The sequence below is a fragment of the Notechis scutatus genome, chromosome 1 (assembly GCF_049901735.1).
Source record: "Notechis scutatus isolate UNSWTSFEM ecotype Mainland chromosome 1, rNotScu1.2, whole genome shotgun sequence".
Classification (NCBI taxonomy): Eukaryota; Metazoa; Chordata; class Lepidosauria; order Squamata; family Elapidae; genus Notechis; species Notechis scutatus.
In genome coordinates this window covers 42,871,784-42,893,430 of record NC_142009.1, presented here as the reverse complement: position 1 = coordinate 42,893,430, position 21,647 = coordinate 42,871,784, and the positions used below count along the sequence as shown (strand labels likewise).

General features: G+C 38.0%; 1 protein-coding gene across 8 annotated transcripts in view; it reads right to left on the bottom strand.

The window, feature by feature from the left end:
* KLHDC3 (kelch domain containing 3) overlaps positions 1 to 21,647 on the bottom strand; it is a 58,549-nt gene that overhangs the window by 7,683 nt on the left and 29,219 nt on the right. For all 8 annotated transcript variants that reach the window (XM_087962313.1, XM_087962346.1, XM_087962303.1 and 5 more), the window contains one exon: positions 17,897 to 18,005. In XM_087962313.1, coding sequence (XP_087818439.1) covers positions 17,897 to 18,005 — 109 coding nt within the window. The remainder of the gene's footprint in view (positions 1 to 17,896; positions 18,006 to 21,647) is intronic.

Below are 21,647 nucleotides of genomic sequence, written 5' to 3'. Positions count from 1 at the left end.
ATAGAGACTCCTAACAGGCTACCCACTTGGGGGTGGGGTGGGGAGGTGGAATCATATTAGATTACTCCCAGGCATCAGGAACCTCTACTTTCTTCTCTGAAGTTGAAATCATTCGTTCATGTAGTGTTTCTTTTAAAAATTCAAATAAGATCTAAAGCAAGAGACTTTAATATGTAAGGCACACATTTTAAAATATATTTATTTTTAAGAGTTAAGTAATTAAGAAAACAGGACTGCAGGGCAAAAAAAAATTTGTTGTTGTTGTTGCTCTGCACTAAGCTCAAGGTACATGAACAGCCAGTCTGAATTAAATTATAGTTAATCAACTTTAAGGCTTTTAGGAAAAAATACACATTTGATGTTAAGTAACTATGGTATATGGAAATGTATTTTGTGAAACTCTCCTTTGAAGCATTAATATTTGGCATATCTTATACTATATGTACCAGATATGAAAGGTTATATGAACTTTGGAAAGGAATTATTCCTTCAGTCTTGAAAGAGGCTGTGGTATGTCCCCATCCCTTAAGAGTCTCTTTCTGGATCCAGTTGACTTTAGTAAATATCATTCTGTCTCCAACCTTTTCTCAAATATTGCTAAGCATCTGGTAGGGATTCAGCCACAAAATACCCTATGAAGTAGATTATCTAGATAATGTTCAGTCTAGTTTCAAGCCTGGGCATAGGCCCAAGACCGAGTTGCTTTACTTGGTAATCTTTGCTAGAGATAGAATACCCTTCCTGGTTAGCAGCCTTTGATATCATTGGCCATGGTATCTTTCTACATTGCCTACACAAAATTTAGAGATCAAAAGCAGTGTTTTAGAATGGTTCTGCTCCTTCCTCAATATGTGGTTCCAGCGGGATGGTGCTGTTTTATGGGATGCCATAGGGATTGGTGTCATAGGTATGCTGATACTCAATTATACATTATCATTCCTGGCCTGATGTAGATAGTAATGAAGATGAACTTGAAGGGATATGCATATACAAGCTCCACTGCCCAAGTGATAAGGGGTAAAGAAACTTCCCTAATTGGGCAAAGTACAGCTCAATAAGACTTGTAGAATTCTGTTTGTTTATATCCCGCCTTTATTATTTTTTACAAATAACTCAAGGCAGCTAACATATCTGATGCATCTTATCACACACACACACACACACACACACACACACACACACACTATAGCCCTGTTGGGTGGGTTGGGCTGAGACAGTGTGACTGGTCCAAAGTCACCCAGCTGGCTTTCAGGACTAAGGCAGGACTTGAATCTAGGGTCTCCGGCTTTCTAGCCTGGTGCCTTAATCACTGGACCAAATTGGCTCTGTCTCAATAAAAGTAGTTTTAATGTTTCTGTGGTTGAACTGCTCTACCTAGAGGAGCTGACACATGGCTAGATTGTGCTGTAAGTCTAGATAAATGAAAACGATGTAGCCTTTTATAACCTTCAGAGTAACAACAGCAATTACTTAGTGTATAATGTGATTTGCTTACTAGACAACTCATTACCCCTTGGGTCATCCTTTTAGAGATGTTCCTTCATTACCAGTTTCCTCAAAGCTTTGAACAATAACAGAAGTCTTAATGTACTGCCTTCACTGGAAAGGATGTATCTGCCTATGTAGCAGAGTCAAACACGTGCAGGAAAAATTTTTATGACGTTTTGAATTATGTCAAACTATTATGATAATGTTTATGACATAAAATGTTTTTAAAAATTTGCCAAATTTCATTCCAAAGGAGTCCTGGGACATGAATGTTGGAGGCATTTTGCAATTGTACGTAGGTTCAAAAGGGTTTGTCCCGTCATGCACTGTTTCACTCAGTTAAAGATTACAGGAACCAAGAGTTTTAGTAGAATATAGATAGAACCTTGTAGAGTTTCTGGTTAAGAAGTCCAACTACAGTAGCCCAATGACTAGATTTGGCTCCTAAACAATTTTATTTTGTAGTTGGCATACAAAATTTTAATCAAGGCAAAGTGAAAAGGTCTTCCTTGCTTTCCTGAAAGTAAAATGTTTCAAGCTGTGTATAATGTTGAGCAAAAGAGAGCAAATGTACACTTTCATCTTACATCTTGAAAGGATAAGAACACTGATAAGATAGATGGATGGAATCAAAAGTATCACTGGAATGTCCCTGAAGTAATAGTGAGGTGTTGCCAAGGTCCAATTGAGATTGATAATATTGGTCCTCACAGGAATTGAATCAGTCTGACTCAATAGCAGCTAACATCCTCATTATTCCAATGCAAACATATTCTGATTTATTAAAATTATTATTACTGTGTTTCTCCAACAATACACCCCCCCCCCAATAAGAAGACCCAGCATGTTTTCTAGGCATAAAATGAAATTAAGCCTCTCCCCCCAAATTTAGGCCTAGTTTAAAACATGCGAAATTGGGGGGGGAGGCGGGGGGGAACTTGCCATTAGGAGTGCCCCGCGGGCAGCTATGCCTCACCATCAGCCGCTCCTAACACCATGGTGGAGCACGGAGAGCTCCCTTACCCCTCCCTTACTCGGGTTAGCAGGCGGGCGGCGGCGGCATGGATGTTCGGCAGCGTTTCAGCCGCTTCTCAGGCCTCCATAGCTTCCACGGTTCCAACCGGTGCTGGCGCCTCTCGCCAGCGTTGTCTCCAACAACAGCGTCTGAGTCGCTCCTGCTTTTCCCCCGTCCCCATAACAACAGGGAAAAAAAACATTTTGAGGTACCTGGGAGCGCCACACGCTGCGTTTTGGTTTAATCCCGAGTGGCTGGGTGGGTGTGAGAAGAGCTGAGCGAGTGTCTCTGCTGCTGCTACCCTTGGTGCTCCAGCCTCGGGCTCTGCAAGTTTGCAAAAGTCCAGGTGTGCAGCCCGTTCCTGCATTCCAAGCGCCCAGGCCGAGCTGCAGCTGTCCCTCTCTCGCCAGCGCTGTCTCCAATAACAGCAGCAGCAGCGGCAGGAACTATGGAAGCATTTCAGCCGCTTCTTGGGTGGGGGAGCCACCTCCGTAACGTCTACGGTTCCCCCCACTGCTGCCGCTGTTGTTAGAGACAGCGCTGGTGAGAGAGGGACAGCTGTAGCTCAGCCTGGGCGCTTGGAATGCAGGAACGGGCTGCGTACCGGGACTTTTGCAAACTTGCAGAGCCCGAGGCTGGAGCACCAAAGGTAGCAACAGCAGAGACTCACTCAGCTCTTCTCATACCCACCCAGCCACTCGGGATTAAACCAAAACGCAGTGCGCGGCGCTCCCAGGTACCTCAAAATCATTTTTTTCCTATTGTTACGGGGACGGGGGAAAAGCAGGAGCGACTCAGGAGCTGTTGTTGGAGACGGCGCTGGTGTACAGGTGGGGGGAGAAATTAATTCACCCCTGAAAAGACGTCCTAGCCGTTTTTTCGGGGCTCAAAGAAAAAATAAGGCCCGGCCTTATTTTGTGAGAAACATGGTATTATTAAAATTTATTGGCTGTCCTTCAATGTATTTGTTTAAATAAAATTTAAAAACATCATTAAATGTATAATCAACAATATAAGACGGCACCAACCTTTCTAAAAATTTTCACACATGAGAAATTTTGAAAGTGTTGTAGAAACTAGTCACTAAATAGTGGCTGTGTGGAAATGGCATATTTCAAAATAGCTTCTAAATAAAAAAATAAGATGAAAGCACAAGATCTCATCTATCCTTGCAAAGAAGACAGAGACCTCTTAATCCAGTACTACTCATGTCATCAAATAAGTGAATGAAACTTAACACAACACTACACCTCACACAGAGTAAGAAAGAAGGATCACTTTATCCATTGCTGCCATTTTTTTCTAACATATGGGTAAAACAATTATTTTGTTTGTTTGGTCCTATTTAGAGCCATGCTCTGCTATATAGCTGTTCAGTTTCTGTTTCCCTCTTCCCATGCTGTTGCTCTGCTTCCACCTCAATGTAACTTTATATTTCATAAGTTAGTATCCTGAAGTGAAGATTTACTTGTTTATATAAACATTCAATAAAAGGGGATTGATGGTATTTGTAAAAGGCCACATGAAGAAAATCTCCTCTGAAGAACAGAGAATGGGGGAAACAACTGTCCATAATAATTTATTTAATTAATTAGCTAATACGCTTTTAAAAGGACACCAAATAAAGTATTGGTAGTATAGGTACACTTATAGGTTTTGCATTTAGGAACTTGAAACAACCCTGGATCACACTGATCTAAACTATGCTAAGTTTATTGCACCTTTTGACTTCTTTCTGGAGATTGATTTCTGCTGCTCATTATACCATTGTTCCAGATAACAATGTTGAATGAAGTGTCTTTACAGAATAGGAATTTATTGTACCTATTGTTTTCAGATAATCTATGTATCACTGGATTTAATAGTGCACACAGTATTTAACATGTCACTAGTAATCTTTAACGTCAAACCATGTACTACACATTTTTACTCTTTAGTTCCTGATTTTTAACAAATTTTAAATACAAAACAGCACAGGTACCCAATAAATTATAATCTTAGCTTGTTCAGCGAACAGCAATTCCTTTAGACTGCTTAATGAATATTTTCACATAAATCCAGTAACATTAGAAAAAATATTCAAATTGCCAGTTCTCTAGAGATCCTTGGAACCAGTCTCTGAAGAAATAGATCCTGCTACCATTCAATCACCAACTCTTAATTAAATCAAGACAGAATTCAAGGCAGAAAAAAGAAAGACTATTGATGCATGTGCAACACAGGCCCATGCTACAGGATGAATGGAAAAGAAAGCAATGAGGTGAATCACAGGAGAAGCTTAAATAATTAGCGAAGTAGGGGGAGTAAGAGAAAAGTAAAGACAATAAAAAGTAAATACTTTTACACAAAATCTTCCAACAACTATTGAACGAAATGACTTGAATCAAATTAGTGTGATTAAACAAGAATTTGAAGAACTAAATCAATTGTAGAAACAGTCTGCCTGCACTGATCTTAGCATAGCTTAGCAAATGATGTTTTGGATATAAATGATATTATAGATTCTTTAAGCAATTTAGAAACTGCACCTCAGGATTGAAAGTTAAATTTAAATTTAAGGTAGATAAAGGTTTACTTTAATAGCAGAATTACTCAGTTTTAGATCTTGGATAAGAGATATGCATCAGTGAAAATTCTCATTATTTCACTGGAAAATGAAAGCACAGAAGCTTTAAATCATTCTTACCATGCAAAGCAAAAACATAGTACTGTAATAATAACAACACATTTCCATATTCCTTATACTTTGACAAAATTGATACTTCTTGCGAAGCTCTGTCATATACTTGTGCATTTAAAAAAAAAACTTTGCAAAGACTACCACAATTTTGAAGCTTTCTAGGCAGAATAATCTTATTTTGTAACCACAAATCAGGAAACCATAATGTGTTTCCTATCTTTGTTAGGGGAGGGGAGGCAATTTGTACCGTAGAGGTAATCCTCAAGTTATTACCACAACTGAGACTCAAATTTTGGTTGCCAAACATAGCAGTTGTTAAATAAGTCACTCATGCCCAATTTTATGATCCTTTTTGCCATGGTTATTAAGCAAATCACTGCCGTTAAGAGAATAATGGGGGTGTTAAGTAAATCTGGCTTCCCCCATTGATTTTGTTTGCCAGAAGACAGTTAGGAAGGTCACAAATGGTGATCACATGACTCCAGGATGCTGCAACCATCATAACTGCATGCTGGTTGCCAAGTGCTCAAATTTTGATCACCTGATTGTGGGGATGCTGGAACACTCATGTGTGCGTGGAATGGTTGTAAGTCACTTTTTTGAGTGCCATTGAAAATTTGAATACCCACTAAACAAATGGTTGTAACAAGAAGACTATTTATGAGGACCCGGGGCGTGGCACAAAGGCAACTCAGCTAGATAATAAGTAGAGGTCCCTTTATTAGTTCCAACTTTGCCCCCAATGTCCAAGTTACCTTCCGGTCTGGAAAAAAACTCTCCCAGGAACCTGCAACAGCCTTTGGCTGCAGATATTCCAATCTAAAATGCTATAAACAGAAAACTTTAAACTATAAATCCAACAAAGCAAGATAAGGTAATAAATCCAGCAAGGCAAGACAAGGAGTTCCAGAAATGAAGTAACACAGCAGTAAATCAAACCAGTTGGGAGGATGGCAGGAACTCAGATAACAGCAGCCGACATTAGATAAACTCAGTGTTTGTTCCTGACAAATGCCCCTCCCAACTGGTTCTCCTTTAAACTCCCTCTCCAGGTGTGCCTTGTAAAGGTAATCAGGGCCCTTTCCTCCCTCGTAAGCCATGCAACCCATGCTGCTCTCTTCTCCGTACTTCCCTGCGTACCCTAGGATGAAGAGGGGGTGGGCCTTGGTCTTGCTTTGAACCCCCTCTCCCTTGTTTTACCTCTTCCCTGCTCTGCCCAGCTTGACTTTGCCTTTCCCCAGTTTCCTCCAACGCCAAGGGAGCTTCTCTCCCACTCCCTGATGGCTGTTTGTCTTCCTCCTCAGATTCAGACTCCGATGGGGGCATGACACTATCTGTATTACAGACATGTTTTCAGGGCTAAGAGATATTAGGCTTCAAGACCAAATTAACTGCTGAAGAGCAAGACCAGACTTCCTGAGTGAGTGGCCCTCAGTGAGGAATATTTTAGGGCAGCAGCCTCCAATCTTTCCAGCTAGCGGCATGGGAGGAACATGTGAGTGGCAGGAGCACATATATGCACACAGCTCTATTTGTGCAAGCATGCACACACCCTCCACTCATGTGAATGGATCTTTGCTCACAAGCACACTCCGCTTGCACAGCTGCAGCTTTACATACATGTACTTGCCAATTTCTCCTGTGGCCCAGTTTTGAACAGGCACCTATTTTTATCAGCCATACCCTGAGGCAAGCTTCACACTGCTTGTTTGGAAGGACAGTTTGTAAGACTATCGGTAAGAAAAAACAGCAAAGTATTTTACAGATAGTAAATGCAAGAATGCAACATTAATTGGAATTCGGTTTTTTTTGTTATTCAGTATTATTAACTACAATTCTTTTTCCTCTTTTTTCAACTAACTTATAGGATTCTAAAATGGAAAGATTTCAACTACATTCTGAACTCAATCACACTCAGAATTTATTAATTTAATAAACATGCCCTCTAATAATCCACATTTACCAACACCATGTACATCAAATGTTTTTGCTATTTAATATTCCATATTAAACTGTAAAACTGATGCCCTAAAAATGAAATTCCCACTATCTCTATGGAAACGTATTTTCTGTTTAAGAAGTGAACACACAATTCAATTCATAGGGATACTGTAAACATTTACAGTGATACCAAGCTTTTATTTCGCTGGCAAATGGAAAGATGAGAGATAGTGATGATTAACTTTTCTAATTTTTACAGCTAAAAATTCAACTATGGCAAGGTTTCAATAAAAGTTTCTGTACAAATATAAACATATTTTCAATGGAAGTTATATTTAATCATGGGGTCTGCAAGAGAAAAAGAACTCAGATTTGTGATAGCTTTTTACTCTTTGGATACATCTCAGTTTTAAGCAGGCTTTGAAATTATGAGTTCTATTTTTTTTGTTTTGTTTTTTATTAGAACCATGGGTATATTAATCAGAGCAAAGTAAAGAAAATGAAGCTGTGAAGTGATTTATTGCACTGAGTCTATACTGACATATATTGTATCTATATCTGGAATCATTCTAGATCTGACAAAACTTTCAAAGTGATTACCAAAGCCACAGAGAGACTCAATAAAAGTGTTCAATTAATTAATATTAATAATGGGTGTTAATCACTGATTTTAACAATGGAAGCCACAGCACATTCTTTAAATCAATTGCTATGATTAAAATATTTTGACTAGGAAATATATAATACTGATTGATCCTACTGTTCTTTGGATCTGTCTGTCCCTGTGGTAATCCAATAAAAACATTGCAAAGCATTTTCCCCACCCTGAGATGATGATTAAATTCCTAAAACCATTTTCCATTTTTATTCCACTATTATTTCTTATAAACAGATTTTTAATGTTTTTGTTCTGCTTTAAAATCTCTATGTTTTATTTTAATTACTCTACTGAACAAAAGAAATATGTGGGCATACAGGGCTGTAAATGCATATATGTGAAATGCAGGTGAAGAGAAATAAGGATTTCTTTAAGTCTGAACTAACACTGAGGGAGGTCCCTCCTCATTTTCATGATACTACTGTTCTATTTTATAAGGGAACCAAAGACTAGCTGGATGTAACTTTTCCATCAGTACTTTAATCCTTACACTATGCTGTGGTTTTATCTACTGCTTTGCTCTTGCCCCTCACTTCCTGGTGACCTGTCACTTTCAGGACAATACAATACACAGGAACCTCTTCTTTTACAACAACTTCCTGGAAAACATCTTATCAGTCTAGCCAGCTCCTTGATAGCTATTCAGAGGAAGTGAGTCCAGCTCTCCTACCCCCTTCTTTTAAGCCACGTATCTGACACTGCACAATAAACAGTCCTATCAAATCAACAAATGATATCAAAAATTGCAGCATGCAATGAAAAATAGTAAGAGACATTTCATATACATAAATATTCAGAGAAGCAAAAGTGATAATCAAAATAAACACTTCAAAATAGTATTCTAATATTCCATCTCTTTGATAGTCTTTTATCTGTTCACTTTTTCTAGTTATCTTATTTTCCATTTCTTTGTTTTTTATCATCATTGTCACTATTATTAAATAACTATCATTATTTTGTTCGGAAGCTGAAGAAGTCTATTCTTCTTGTTTATAACAATAATATACAAAACTTAATTATCTAGTTCATGGAGTGATTGTTTATGAATAATATATACTTTATATTATTTTATGAAGAAATATATACTTTAAAGAAAAATATATTTACTATAACTTCTCTTTACATTTGATTAGCCTTTACTACAATGAAGGTACTGTACGTGTAAATTAATATAACTGATACAATTAGATATTGCATTTATTACATAGATCTACTTCTCAGAAGCATTTCCTTTGTGATAAACTTTTTAAAATTTGCAGCAGCTCTTCTCTAATTTATTACATGACTAATAATTAATAATACACTAATTTTAATTACAGTAATCTATATATATGTGAATTAGTGTGCATGAACAAGGCATACTAAGAGCTAATCCAGTCAATATGTAGAAAACTGTGTTTCAGGAATAGATATTTGACTAGATAACCTTCCTGTTCTTTTTGATCTTATGATTTCTCAAGGTCTAAATAACATGAACTATCAATTTTAAAAGAATCATTATCAATGGAGCATTTCATCAAATCAGATGTTTGTCTTCCAACCCAGGATAGTAGAGTACGAAGCAGCTGAGGGCAATTAAGAATAAATTAAGATAAAGAAAATTAGTTGATTAGTTTTAAGTTTCTGGCAATCAGTTTTTATGAATGTCTTGAACCTAGTAATAGCAAACATTTGTACTAATAACACTGTTGTTTGTAGCTGAGCTCTATGATTCCAGTTAGATTACTGGGTGTGTAGTAACAACATACTTCTACCTAAACACCCCCCCCCACCCAAAAAGCTTTATCACATACATTCAATATATATTCTCTTGTAGAAGGATCTTCAGGCAGGACTATATCCAAATAATTGCCCAAATCTACTTGTTTAGTGCCAGAAAGCCTGCATCTCAGATGGTCCCAAACCATTTATTTGGTACCTATCTGCTTGGAAAAGTAATCAGGAGTATTATTGTGTTAAGTGCTATTTAGTCAAATAATAGACTGTAGTTAGAATGGAAGACATCATGCTGAGGTTAGAACATAATAAGAGAAATAGTGTGCAACCATACAGCATCTTTCCAGTTTCATAAACCACAATCTACAAAGCTTGAAACATTACCCAAACTGAGGTCTATAGTTTGTACTGAATTAGAGGACCTTTTTTGGTTTCAATTTCTTAAAAAGTTTATTAAATTTAGCTTCAGATGATTAAGTGTTAGGCAACAAGTGTTTTATTATTTTTAATTGCTTAAAATATTTTAAAAGTTTCAGGCAAACAGATTATTTTAGAAAATTTAATTTCTAATGAACGCAGCTATTACATTCGTCTCTTAGAATATAGGTTTAAATGCACTGGTCAGTAACATGCAAGGAAAGTATTGTTGCATTCACAAATTTTCCAGTTTTAAGTATCTTGATCACTTCACCTGACTTATATCACCACTAATAAATCTCCTAATTCTAGGCTTCTATCAAGTTAGATGTTTCAATTAAATATAAATTTGGTTATAAAGACAAAAGTAATTCTGTTTTTCAGGTAGGATTCTGTTTTATAACTGCAGATTACAATTATTGTTACACTTATGCAACCTGAAGTGTTTCTTGATTGAGGCTTTCTAAATTGTTTATAATATAGTAGATATGTATGTAATTCTAGAATCAGAAAACAGTTGTCTGTTCAAGCCTCAACATTTTGTTCTTGGAAAATATTGTTCTTCAGTGTCACTTTATGGAATGCTATTCATGACATCAAAAGTTGGAATTAAGATTGTCAGGAAAAATATCAGCAACCTTAGATATGCAGATGATACCACTCTAATGGTAGAAAGTGAAGAGGAACTAAACAGCCTCTTGATGCGGGTGAAGAAGGAGAGTGCAAACGTTGTCTTGAAACTCAACATTAAGATCATGGCATTCAGCCCTCTCAATTCCTAGCAAATAGATGGTGAAGAAATGGAGGTAGTGACAGATTTTATTTTCCTGGGCTCCAAGATCACCACAGATGGGGACTACAGCCAAGAAATTAAAAGATGCTTGCTCCTGGGGAAGAAAGCCATGGGAAATCTAGACAGCATACTAAAAAGCAGAGACATCACCCTGCCAACAAAAGTGCGTATAGTCAAGGCTATGGTTTTCCCAGTTGCAAGGTATGGCTGTGAAAGTTGGACCATAAGAAAGGCTGAGTGCCAAAGAATGGTGCTGGAGAAGACTCCTGCGAGTCCCTTGGACTGCAAGGCGATCAAACTGGTCAGCCCTAGAGGAGATCCACCCTGACTGCTCTTTAGAAGGCTGGATCCTGAAGATAAAACTCAATGAGAAGGAAGGACTCACTGGAGAAGAGCCTAATGCTGGGAAAGATTGAGGGCAAAAGAAGAAGCGGGTGACAGAGAACGAGGTGGCTGGATGGAGTCACTGAAGCATGAGCTTAAATGGACTCCAAACGATAGTAGAAGACAGGAAAGCCTGGAGGAACGTTGTCCATGGGGTCGTGATGGGCGGACACAACTTCGCAACTAACAACAATTCATGACTGCAATGGGCACTTATTAATTCATGTATCTAATATGGAGAATAGTGAAAGGCACTATAAATAATATGTTAGTGTTGTGACTCGGAGGCTTGAGCCTGCTCTGTTAGAAGACACAGACTCGAGTAATGAGGAAGAGGAGGATTTGGCCTTGAGTTTTGAGCCTGCCTTGCTGGAAGTTTCGGAATCATCTCCCTCCCCGGGACCTTCCTCCCTGGTTGTGCCTCAGGTGTTGGCAGATAATCAGGACAGCGTGCCGGAGTCCTTGGCTGAGGATCAAGCCAAGGAATGCTGGTTGGATGCAAGGCAAAGACGCAGGCAGAAGCGTGAAATTCAATGTAAAAGGAAATGTCAAATCAGGAACTGATTTGAGAGACGGACACGCCCCTCAGGACATAAAAGAGGGCGTGTTAGCTCTGAATTTCTGTTCAGGACAATTTGTTTATTCGTGATAGCAGCTTGAACAAACTCTCCGTGGGGCATTTGCTTCTTGATTTATGGTCTTGTTTGTTATCCGACTTGGCAGGCAGCTTCTGCCAAGGAACTTCTCCAGTCAAAGGAATTTAACTCTGTCGTTCCTGGTCCTGTCTGTTTATTTATATTCTTTTGGAGGCTTGGACTCTCACCTCGTGGTCACAGGTGAGACAGAACATGTTGTTATGTTTACATTACATATAGCATATATAATATATGCAAAGCACTGTAACAACTGCTGCTGTCCTTAATAAACTTAGCTCCTGCTTTTTGTCTTGGCACCCTTATATAAAATCTGAGGTGAGAGTAAAACTTTCTTTTGTGACCCAATGTTCTTTCCTAGATTAAATAATACTGCCTGATGTAAGTGTGGAAATAACTGTTCATCTTTTCTTTAGAAAAGAATAAAAATACTCCCCTCCTCAACAAATTCTGAGAGATGAAACTAAAACCTGCAGCAAACAAAATTTGAAAAATAATAAATTTTGCCAAGATCCTGCTATAAGTAGATCGTTAATTATTTCCTTAGAGGTTTTTTTTAAACCACCTATGTGTATATAGGTAGTCCTCAACTTATGACCACAATTGACCCCAAAATTTATGTTTTTAAATGAGACAGCTTTTGCCCCATTTTATGAACTTTCTTACCACAGTTGTTAAGTGAATCACTGCAGTTGGTAAGTTAGTAACCTTGTTGTTAAGTGAATCTGGCTTCTCCATTGACTTTGCTTGTCAGAAGGTCACAAAAACAGATCATGTGATCTTGGAACATAGCAACAGTCATAAATATGAATCAGTTGCCAAGCATCTGAAATTTGATGACGTGACCATGGGGATGCTGTAACAGATGGTCATAAGTTCCATTTTTCAGTGCTGTTGTAACTTTGAACAGTCATTAAATGGATTTTGTAAGTTGAGGATTACCTGTATTTGAAAAGCAACATCTTATACCACTACCACACATAAATATCATTTAATAAGGCTGGAATGAGACTCATTGGTTCCATTAGAGCTGGACTGAAACCTATTACTTAAAGGGGAATGTGCAAGTTGTGTGAAAAGCTCAAGGCAAGCAATAGCATTCACCAAAAAGAGAAAAATGTCAACACAGGAAATAAGACAAGAATACAGATATCTACTGTTTATATTACCTATAAGTACCCTGCAGCCCACATAGCTTTTTTAGCAATTTAACACCACCTTCCCTTTCCTACATATCTTTATCTTCATTGCCCATTTGTATTTTGAAAATGGCCCTGACTTTTTCCAGGAGTTAATGTTTTCCTCCTGCCAGATTAGAATGAAGTACTAAGAGGTATTCTAAAGAAAGGGGTAAAAGAAAAATATAGAGTGAGTGGGGGGGAAATGTATGCTGCATTTTGCATTTTACTTTTATGAAGTAGAGATTTTCTCTATTTGTGTAGGTATTCTTAAGTATGATTCAGAACACCGTGTTCCATCCCCTAGTATGGGTATCGGCAACCCGCAGCTCCCGAGCTGCATGGGGCTCTTTTGTCCCTCTGCTGGGCTCCCTGTCAGGTGATCCCACCACTGACTGGCCCTGCCCTTTGCCCTCCCCTCCCTGTCACTCCTCACCTGGCCTGAGAAAGTAAGGGACAGAGAGCAGTTCATACGTTTCCCAGAGCGACCGAGGTATGTGCATCACCAATAATGGCCTGAAGAAGCACCCAAGAGATGAAGCACCAGAATAATCAGAATCAGAGAGAGAGAGAGAGAGAGAGAGAGAGAGAGAGAGAGAGAGAAAGGAAGGTGGAAGAAAGAGAGAGGAGGGAGGGAGGGAGGAGAGAAAGAAAGCGGGGGGAGAGAGAGCACAATTCTGGGATACAAAGGAGTCTTTGAGGGTTGAACATCAAGAGGCATGTATTTCCTTCTGCATTCCCAACCTGTGCTCAAGCGAACTAAACGGGCCGAGGTCTCCCCACTAAGTGGCCCCACCGAGCCTGCTTGCAAACTCTGCCAAGTGCAACTCTAAATGTTCGGTTTGCATGTCCCTCCCAGCTCTGTCCCACCTGCCATGGAGCCCGCTTCCATCCAGATGGCTGAGCTGGATGGCGGGGTGCCTGCCGTACCTCCCGGAGCAGGTGAAGGCAGGTGTCCACCTGCTGGCCTCTGCCCACCCAGGAAGCGGTCTGCTGCTGCCTTGCCAGCTGGCAGGGAACACGGTGATGCCGGCAGCCAGAGCCTTCTTGGGGCTGAGTGAGGAGACCCCACCAGGGCTCCCTACAAGACACAGTGGCCACAAGAGTCCCCTGGCGGAGCCTTCATATAGAGGTTGGCCAGCGCCAGCGTGATGGCAGCAGCAGGGAAGGTGCACACCCTGCCTGCTTCACTATCACTGGCCAGAGGTGGGGCTCCGCGCTTCCACCTCCCAGCCAGTGTGCCACATTTGTTTGCTTGCTGGCCACCTCCGAGAGAGGGGAGATAGGGAGAAGGAAGGGGGCGTGTCTTCCCAACAGGATCTGGGTTGGAGTTGCCTTATTTTGCGTTGATCTCCAACACATGGCTTTGCCTGCCAGCCTTCATTCCCCCTCCACGCCCAAGTGGCTGGATTCACATGAGATGTGAAGCTGGTCAGGAGAACACAGATAGATAGATAGATAGATAGATAGATAGATAGATAGATAGATAGATAGATAGATAGATGGATGGATGGATGGATGGATGGATGGATGGATGGATGGATGGATGGATGGATGGATGGATGGATGGATGGATGGATGGACAGACAGACAGACAGACAGACAGACGGTGGGATAAAGAGATGAGACAGAAAGAGAAAGAGAGAGAGAGAGAGAGAATGAAAAAGAAAAGAAAAGAAAATACTGGGAGCCACAAAACCTGGGTAGATGTGGCTGGGGTGTGTGTCATGTGATTGGGTGGGAATGAGTGATGTCGTGTTGGTCATGCCCACCCAGGTTTTGTGCCTCCCAGTATTTTGCTTTCTGTGGGAAATGGGTCCAAATGGTGCAGACCCCTGCCCCAGTGGATGGGTAAAGGCAACATCTACTTACACTGGATTGCAAGATACTCTTTAGGTTTGAGATCCTAGACTGGATAGGATAGCATGAATGTGTATGGCATAGAAGTAGATTCAAGCTATGCTGATGGCATACTGGACAAAATTTTAAAAGTGTACTGCTATTATCTATTAACAGGAAATGCTCCATGAGGTATATGTATGGTTAACATTTATGAAAATTAAGTCCAAGTACAAGGTTGAAAAATAGCTAGTTTTGGCTAGTTTGCCAGCTGCCTTCCTCCTTGAAATAAGAATTTCTGGCAACAGAAATTTATGAATATAAGCTGCTCAGACTTATTCTGAGGTAAGATGGGCAGCCAGTAAAATGTATAAATAAATAAATCACCCCGCGGGAAGACTACCACAATGCCCTTGACATGCAATTGCTGCTTGGCATATTACTTACAAGCTGCAAATTGTGCAGAATATAGTTCCCATATGCTGACAGTAAGAACCTTTATAGCCATGGACTGATATAGATATATTGCAGGTGTTGCATTGGCTAATAGTTTCTGGGGTGGATTGCAAATGCCGTTTTTGGCATTTAGACCCCTTCTCCTTTCTTATATATTTGCCAAATTTTTATACCGCCAATTACACTTATGTGACTCTGCGTGGTTTATAAGCATACCAAAATGGCTTAGAAATGAGATAGGAATGACCCATCCTGTATATGTTTTTCTGATAGGGGATGCTGAGTGTTCTCCAGACACAAAGGGTAAGAAATGAGAGGGGGGTAGGGAGAGAGAAGGTGCTTCTCTTTGGCGAACCTGACCTTGTGGAATAGCCTTCCCCTTGAACAATGGCTTGATGCAAATCCCTTTCCAAAGTTGGCAAAGCAAAACTTTTCTGCAGGGTATTCAAGAATTAGTGTTGCTTGGTAGCTGCAGCAATGTACAGTATTTGTACTTGCTTATTCTTTCAGAGTAAGCATACATTTTATGTTATTATTTATGGTTTCAATTACATTCTATTATTTAAATGGCTTAGTGTAAACCCCGATGAGTTGCAAGTATTAACAATGTACAAGTATGAAATAATAATAATAATAATAACAACAACAACTATTATTATTATTATTAAACCAATGTACCAATCTAAAGAACAGCTCACATTATTGGATACAACTCAAAATGTTATATCTCATTTTGCAGCTAAATATTATGAAATACCTTCATCTCTAAATTTGCAAAAGAAAATTTCTGAAGTTAATAATTTAGAAAATGGCAGTATATTTTTTGTTTGATTGAAAGCTGCCCAGAGTTGAAGATGGGCAGCTATAAACATACTGTATTTTAAATAAAATAAAATAAAAAAACATTAGAAAAAAATTAGAATTTCATTTGAAAGGATCATTGTTTTTTGAAATACAAAGAAAAAAATGGGGTAAAAAAATTCTGGCCCACGTCCTGGGTTCTTCCATACAGCATTATTTTCATTCCATTTCCAGCTCTCAATCCACATACACATCAACCTAAAATTGACATTCTATTAACTCAAAACTGTAAAATAATATTAGAAAACCATAAGCCAATCAATTCTATTTCTAACTGAACAACAGAAGATATGTTATAAAAACAGAAACACATATGCACTTAGATGGTTTCTTGGTATGGGAGGACAGAATGATAAACCCAGAGACTGGACAGTTTATGAAGGATTTAGAGCACGCTCCTTATATAAATTGGAAATATCAAGATCTTTCATTTGTTTTTAAACAGTTGTCATGCAATAAATAACCAGAAACTCACTAAATTGGATTAAGACTGGGTTTGTCAAAGATTGCTTGGTTTTTTTTCCCTACTAGTCTTAATGAGATAGGCAGCTATAGAAATCAAATAAACAGCTTAAAACAGTTCTAAGCAAGGATTTGTTTGAATTTAGGATCTGGGATGTGTGATAAGGCAAGGAGGGAAAAAAGTAATAGAAAAACAGAGCAGTCACAAGCAAATAACAGTTATTTGCTTTACTTTAAATATCTTAGCACAGAACCAGAAATGCTAATCCAACTTTTAAAATCAGTCCACAATGTAGGAAAGAATGTGTTCGCTGATGTAGGAGCCGCATCAAGCATGTACTCTATATGAGAGCCCATTATCTTATTCAGAGTATGTCGAATGACTTGGAATCACTTAACATTTTCAGTAAAATTCAAGAAAGAAGAGACATTTAAAAGGTTAAGTTGCGAGCTAAACACAGGAAGACCATCTTGAAGAAACTGCCTATTTGCCTAAGAAATTACTCAAGACAAGCTATGGACACTACTTCAAAAGAAAAGATAATCAAATTATTTTAAATACTGTAGTTCACCCCTAGTGTGACATTCATATTTTAGTTCTAGCAGTAGGACGAGTAAAATATTGTGCCCTGATGTACTTTGGGGGGGGGGGGGGCGAAATCTTTCCCTTCTCTCCCACCAATATTGCCCCAAATAAAAGCAAGACAATGTGTGCTACAGGATGGCAGAGTAAAAAGCAAATGATTACAAAGAACTTGATTAACAGAATGAAGCTATGTCTAAATATATATATATTTAAAATATTCAGTTTGTGTATAAATCATGGCATTTTAGGATAGGTACCAGTAGCTATTTCATCACTCAATCTCAGTGACATTTTAATACCATCTGATATACTGTATCCCAGAGGTATTTGAACGATTATTATTTCACAAAGAATTAGCTACTGAAAATGACATCTGGGGTTCTTGAAATCATCAGGAAACAGTCTTCCTAAATGGAATGTACTCTTGATCCTCACAACTACTGTTTACATCCGAGATGGGAAATACAGTGTAAAATAACTGGAGGATATGAAGTTAGGAACAACTGGTTCAAATATATATATATATATTGACTTAGAAGTTTGAATGCATTAGGATATCTAGGGTTCAGAACCATTGTATGATAGAGATTGGATAGAGGCTTTAGAATGATTAATAATGTTTATATGATTCAGGTTGGGTTTTTTTTTTGTCTTCATAGAAACACCCCCCCCCCCCCCAAATTTTACATTATTTAAGACTAGGAAACATTTTATTCAAATATACAGAAGAAACAGAACATTAATAAAGGCAACATGAAATATTATTTACCTGGTGCCCCCAAAGAGGATGATTTTGTCTCCTATTCTACAGCAGCACTGTCGACGGCGAGGACATGGCCCTTTCCCTTTGGGTTCAATTTTCTTCCAGGTAAAAGAGACTGGAGAAAACATATAGACCGTGAAATACCAATATTGCAAGGTATTTATAGATAAGTCAAAGGGACAAACTCAAGTTGTAGAGAGTTTATGTCTTATATGGAACCTAAACCAATGGCTTAGGCATCTTATCTTTTCTTCCACTGTTTTCTTACTCATTTCTTAATAAAAAGAACTTAATTTAGGATAGCTAGATTCCAGATCCCTTGTAAGTTTCTCAGAAAACAGGGTCTTGTAGTATTTTATGTTTGTGAGCTTTAGTTCTCTGATGATAGGTAAGAGTTTATTGATAGATGCACAATTCGGTTAGGAGTTGTGTTTCAACAATATACAAAATCCCCCAAATGTATACTTGGTATGGGCTAAATACCTTTTGAAAATGTATTCAGATTTCATAGCTTCAGTTTCTTAGAAGCTGGTGTAAACTAACACAGTATTACATATCTTCAAATACAGTACTGCAAGCACTTTTGAGTTTTCTTGGGAAGTCACAGATAGCACAGTTCAAAGATTCCACATCATTTAGCCCTGAATTCATTTTAGATAGATCTTTACAACATAAGGATCCTTGGAACATCAAATGCTTTGCAGGGTAAAAGAGAATTTGTAAATAAGAATCCACATAACTTCTTTGAAAACATTCAAAAATAAGCTTATAATACATAGTTTCTTGAAGAATACATGTAGATACAGTGCCACCTCTTGGTAAATACATTAAATGTAGAAGCCAGAGAAGCAAGCCTGTTACTCTCTTCAATTGAGGGAAGAAATATGCAAATTCAAAGGAAAAACAGCTTTATAGATGCTACTCTTGGAAAACATTTTTCTTCTCATAAAACATTTGAATTAGAAATCCTCCTTGCAAAAGTGTACAGGGAAGGAGGGAAGGAAAGAGGAAGGAAAGAAGGAAAGAAGGAAGGCCTGAATAGAGTGCTAAACTGTTCCTACTGAACCAGGTGGCCAGCCCTATATATCAGGTATTAATGTTTCTGATATTCCCCCCGCAAACAAACAGTATTCAATGACCATTAAGCAGTCTTCCTTGGGCTGCAGTTCGTTTCTTGTCCTTTTTCTTTTTGGGTACTTTTTTGGGGCCCTCTAGCATGTTGGTGCTAGTACTTTATTTTGCCTCCAATCATCAACTGATTTCATTATTAAAAGAAAATAACTGTTATTTTTTCTTGATATTTCTTGAATGTGGCAAGGGAAGGAGAATAAAGGAAACAGAAAAATCTATTTATTCCAAGAAGCGGATAATTGAGATATGAAAGATTTTGGCTATGGGGTTTTAGGATAATGGATCAAAAACACTTTAACAATCCAACAAAATTATTTTAATGATTTTAATGCCTTAAAGCTAACAGTTCTGCTCATGCAATTGTTATTACTCTACTTTAAGGACACTAAATCACCTATATCATGCCTAATTAAAAAAACAATGAAAAAATATTAACTCTACCATTGTTGTATCTCTTCTTACATATCTTCAAAAAGTAAATAATAACTATCTTTTACATAGTCACCCCTAAATTATAAAATTCTCAGTTCAGCAATATTTGCTTGGTGTTTACTGTTAAAGTAAGCTAAATGTTTTATTTTTTTAAGTTTTTGGCAGTTAATTATCCTCTTTGATGCAATTATTTTTAAGTGGGTTTAATATGTAGTACTGAGATTGTTATGAATTAAAATCTCTGAAAAAAATAGAACATTATGATATAATTAAGTTACGGTACATATTTTGGAATTATAAATCATTGTGAGCTTTTTTACTGATACTGGAAGATCTTAAAGTACCAATCAGATTTCTGGCTCAGCTATAATTAGAAATTACTGGCTCAATCCCTAAATAACAACATTCATCGTTTTTAGGATAATATTCATTTCATTGCATTCCTTCTCCTTAAGCACATCAAATTAAAGCTATGCAAATTAAAGCTATGCATAAGAGAGAAAAGAATGGGAAGAATAGGAATATTTAATTTCTTGCCTCCTGTTCTGTCTCTCTCTCCAGGTTTTCCTGTGTATGTGCCTTGGGACGTGGGAAAAGAGAAATGTCAGTTTCAGGAACAGCCACTGAAGGGGGTGGGAATCCAAGGGGCTTCTATATGCTTTTCTGAACAAAATTCAGGAACTTAAAGTGAATGCATAGAGCAGAAAAATACCTTTTTGCCCTTCTTTTTATTCAACCCACTGAGGCTAAAAAGTAGTAGTATATGCATCCTTAATTTATTGAATGTCTGCCTAAGCAGGGTACCAAAACTGTATTTCCCAAATACTATTCAATTTAATACATTAAATATCAATACACAGGGTCAATGTTTCTCCTAAAAAACAGGAAAAGACATCTTAAAGATTTGACACAATTACAGAGGCCCATGCTAGGTCCGTCTGTTCAGACTGAGAAAGCTTTTTAAGAATGTTTCTAAATTTCCATGATTAAAATAGTCAGGAAAAATGTGAGGATGGGTAAGATCATGTGAAAAAAGTAATCAACTGAACAGCTTGGTTTTGGATTTCAACCCTCAGAAAAGAAAGAAGCTATATATTCTTGCAAAAATCTGAACTACTGGAATATTAAACTATCAAGTAAGAACATATTTTCTGAATAAATTTAGAATCCCCCTTCTCCCTTTCTTAAATTTCTGAATGGATGATTTCTCTCTGCCACCACAGAACAATCACATATAAAAAGTTATTAATGTAGAACTAGACTCCCATAATTCATACAGCTAATTTATCCATCAAAAGCACACTGCAAATGAGATTGTTGCCTGATCATGCCTAGACCTCCACAATTCTGATTCCCATTCAGAAATATCCTTGATGCAGTGGAGTAGAATCTATAAAAATGTATAGCCAGTAAATTCAATATGCCCTAGATTCCTATCAGTCATAGCAATGTATATTGACACTGCACCTTTGACTTTGATTGTGATGCGGTGATTGCCATCTTACCTATTTTGACCACCCTACAAACAATAACCAACAATCAGCAATCTTGTTCACTGCACAATCAGTGTGCCATTGTAATGCCTAATTGGGATCTGCACATTTATATCAATCCTGTTTTAACACTCCTCAAATCCACAACAATTGTCATACACAATGTCAGGGTTCCAAGTAATACACCCATAGCAGCTTCAGGTTGACGCACAATTTTCTGTTGCATCCATCCCAATATATATTTTTCCTATGTTTTTCTCAGACATGATTTTTTTATAACTAATTTTGAGTTAATTACAGACTCAACTAGTAAGAGCTGTGAATCACATTTCCATCTGTGCAAATTCCATTTAAACACATCACATCATTTAACAAAAAAAAAACCTTGATATTTTTAAACATCCCTTCTGCACATTCAAAGAATCCTTAGGGCCTGCTGCAGATGGTTATTCCCTGTTGCCATACTTCACTACAGTAGTGCAACTGTGGAATAAGACCCATATATGAATGATAAAACAGCTAATAATTTGAACCGGTCACCAGAAACTTATCATAAACAACTGACATTGATGGAATCCCCAGTTACATTTATGTGCTCCCATTTATTTTATACAACATATGCAGGTAGTCCTTGACGTATGACCATTTAACAATGGTTCAAAGTAATGATGGTGTTGGGCTTATCAACTGCACTTGCAGCT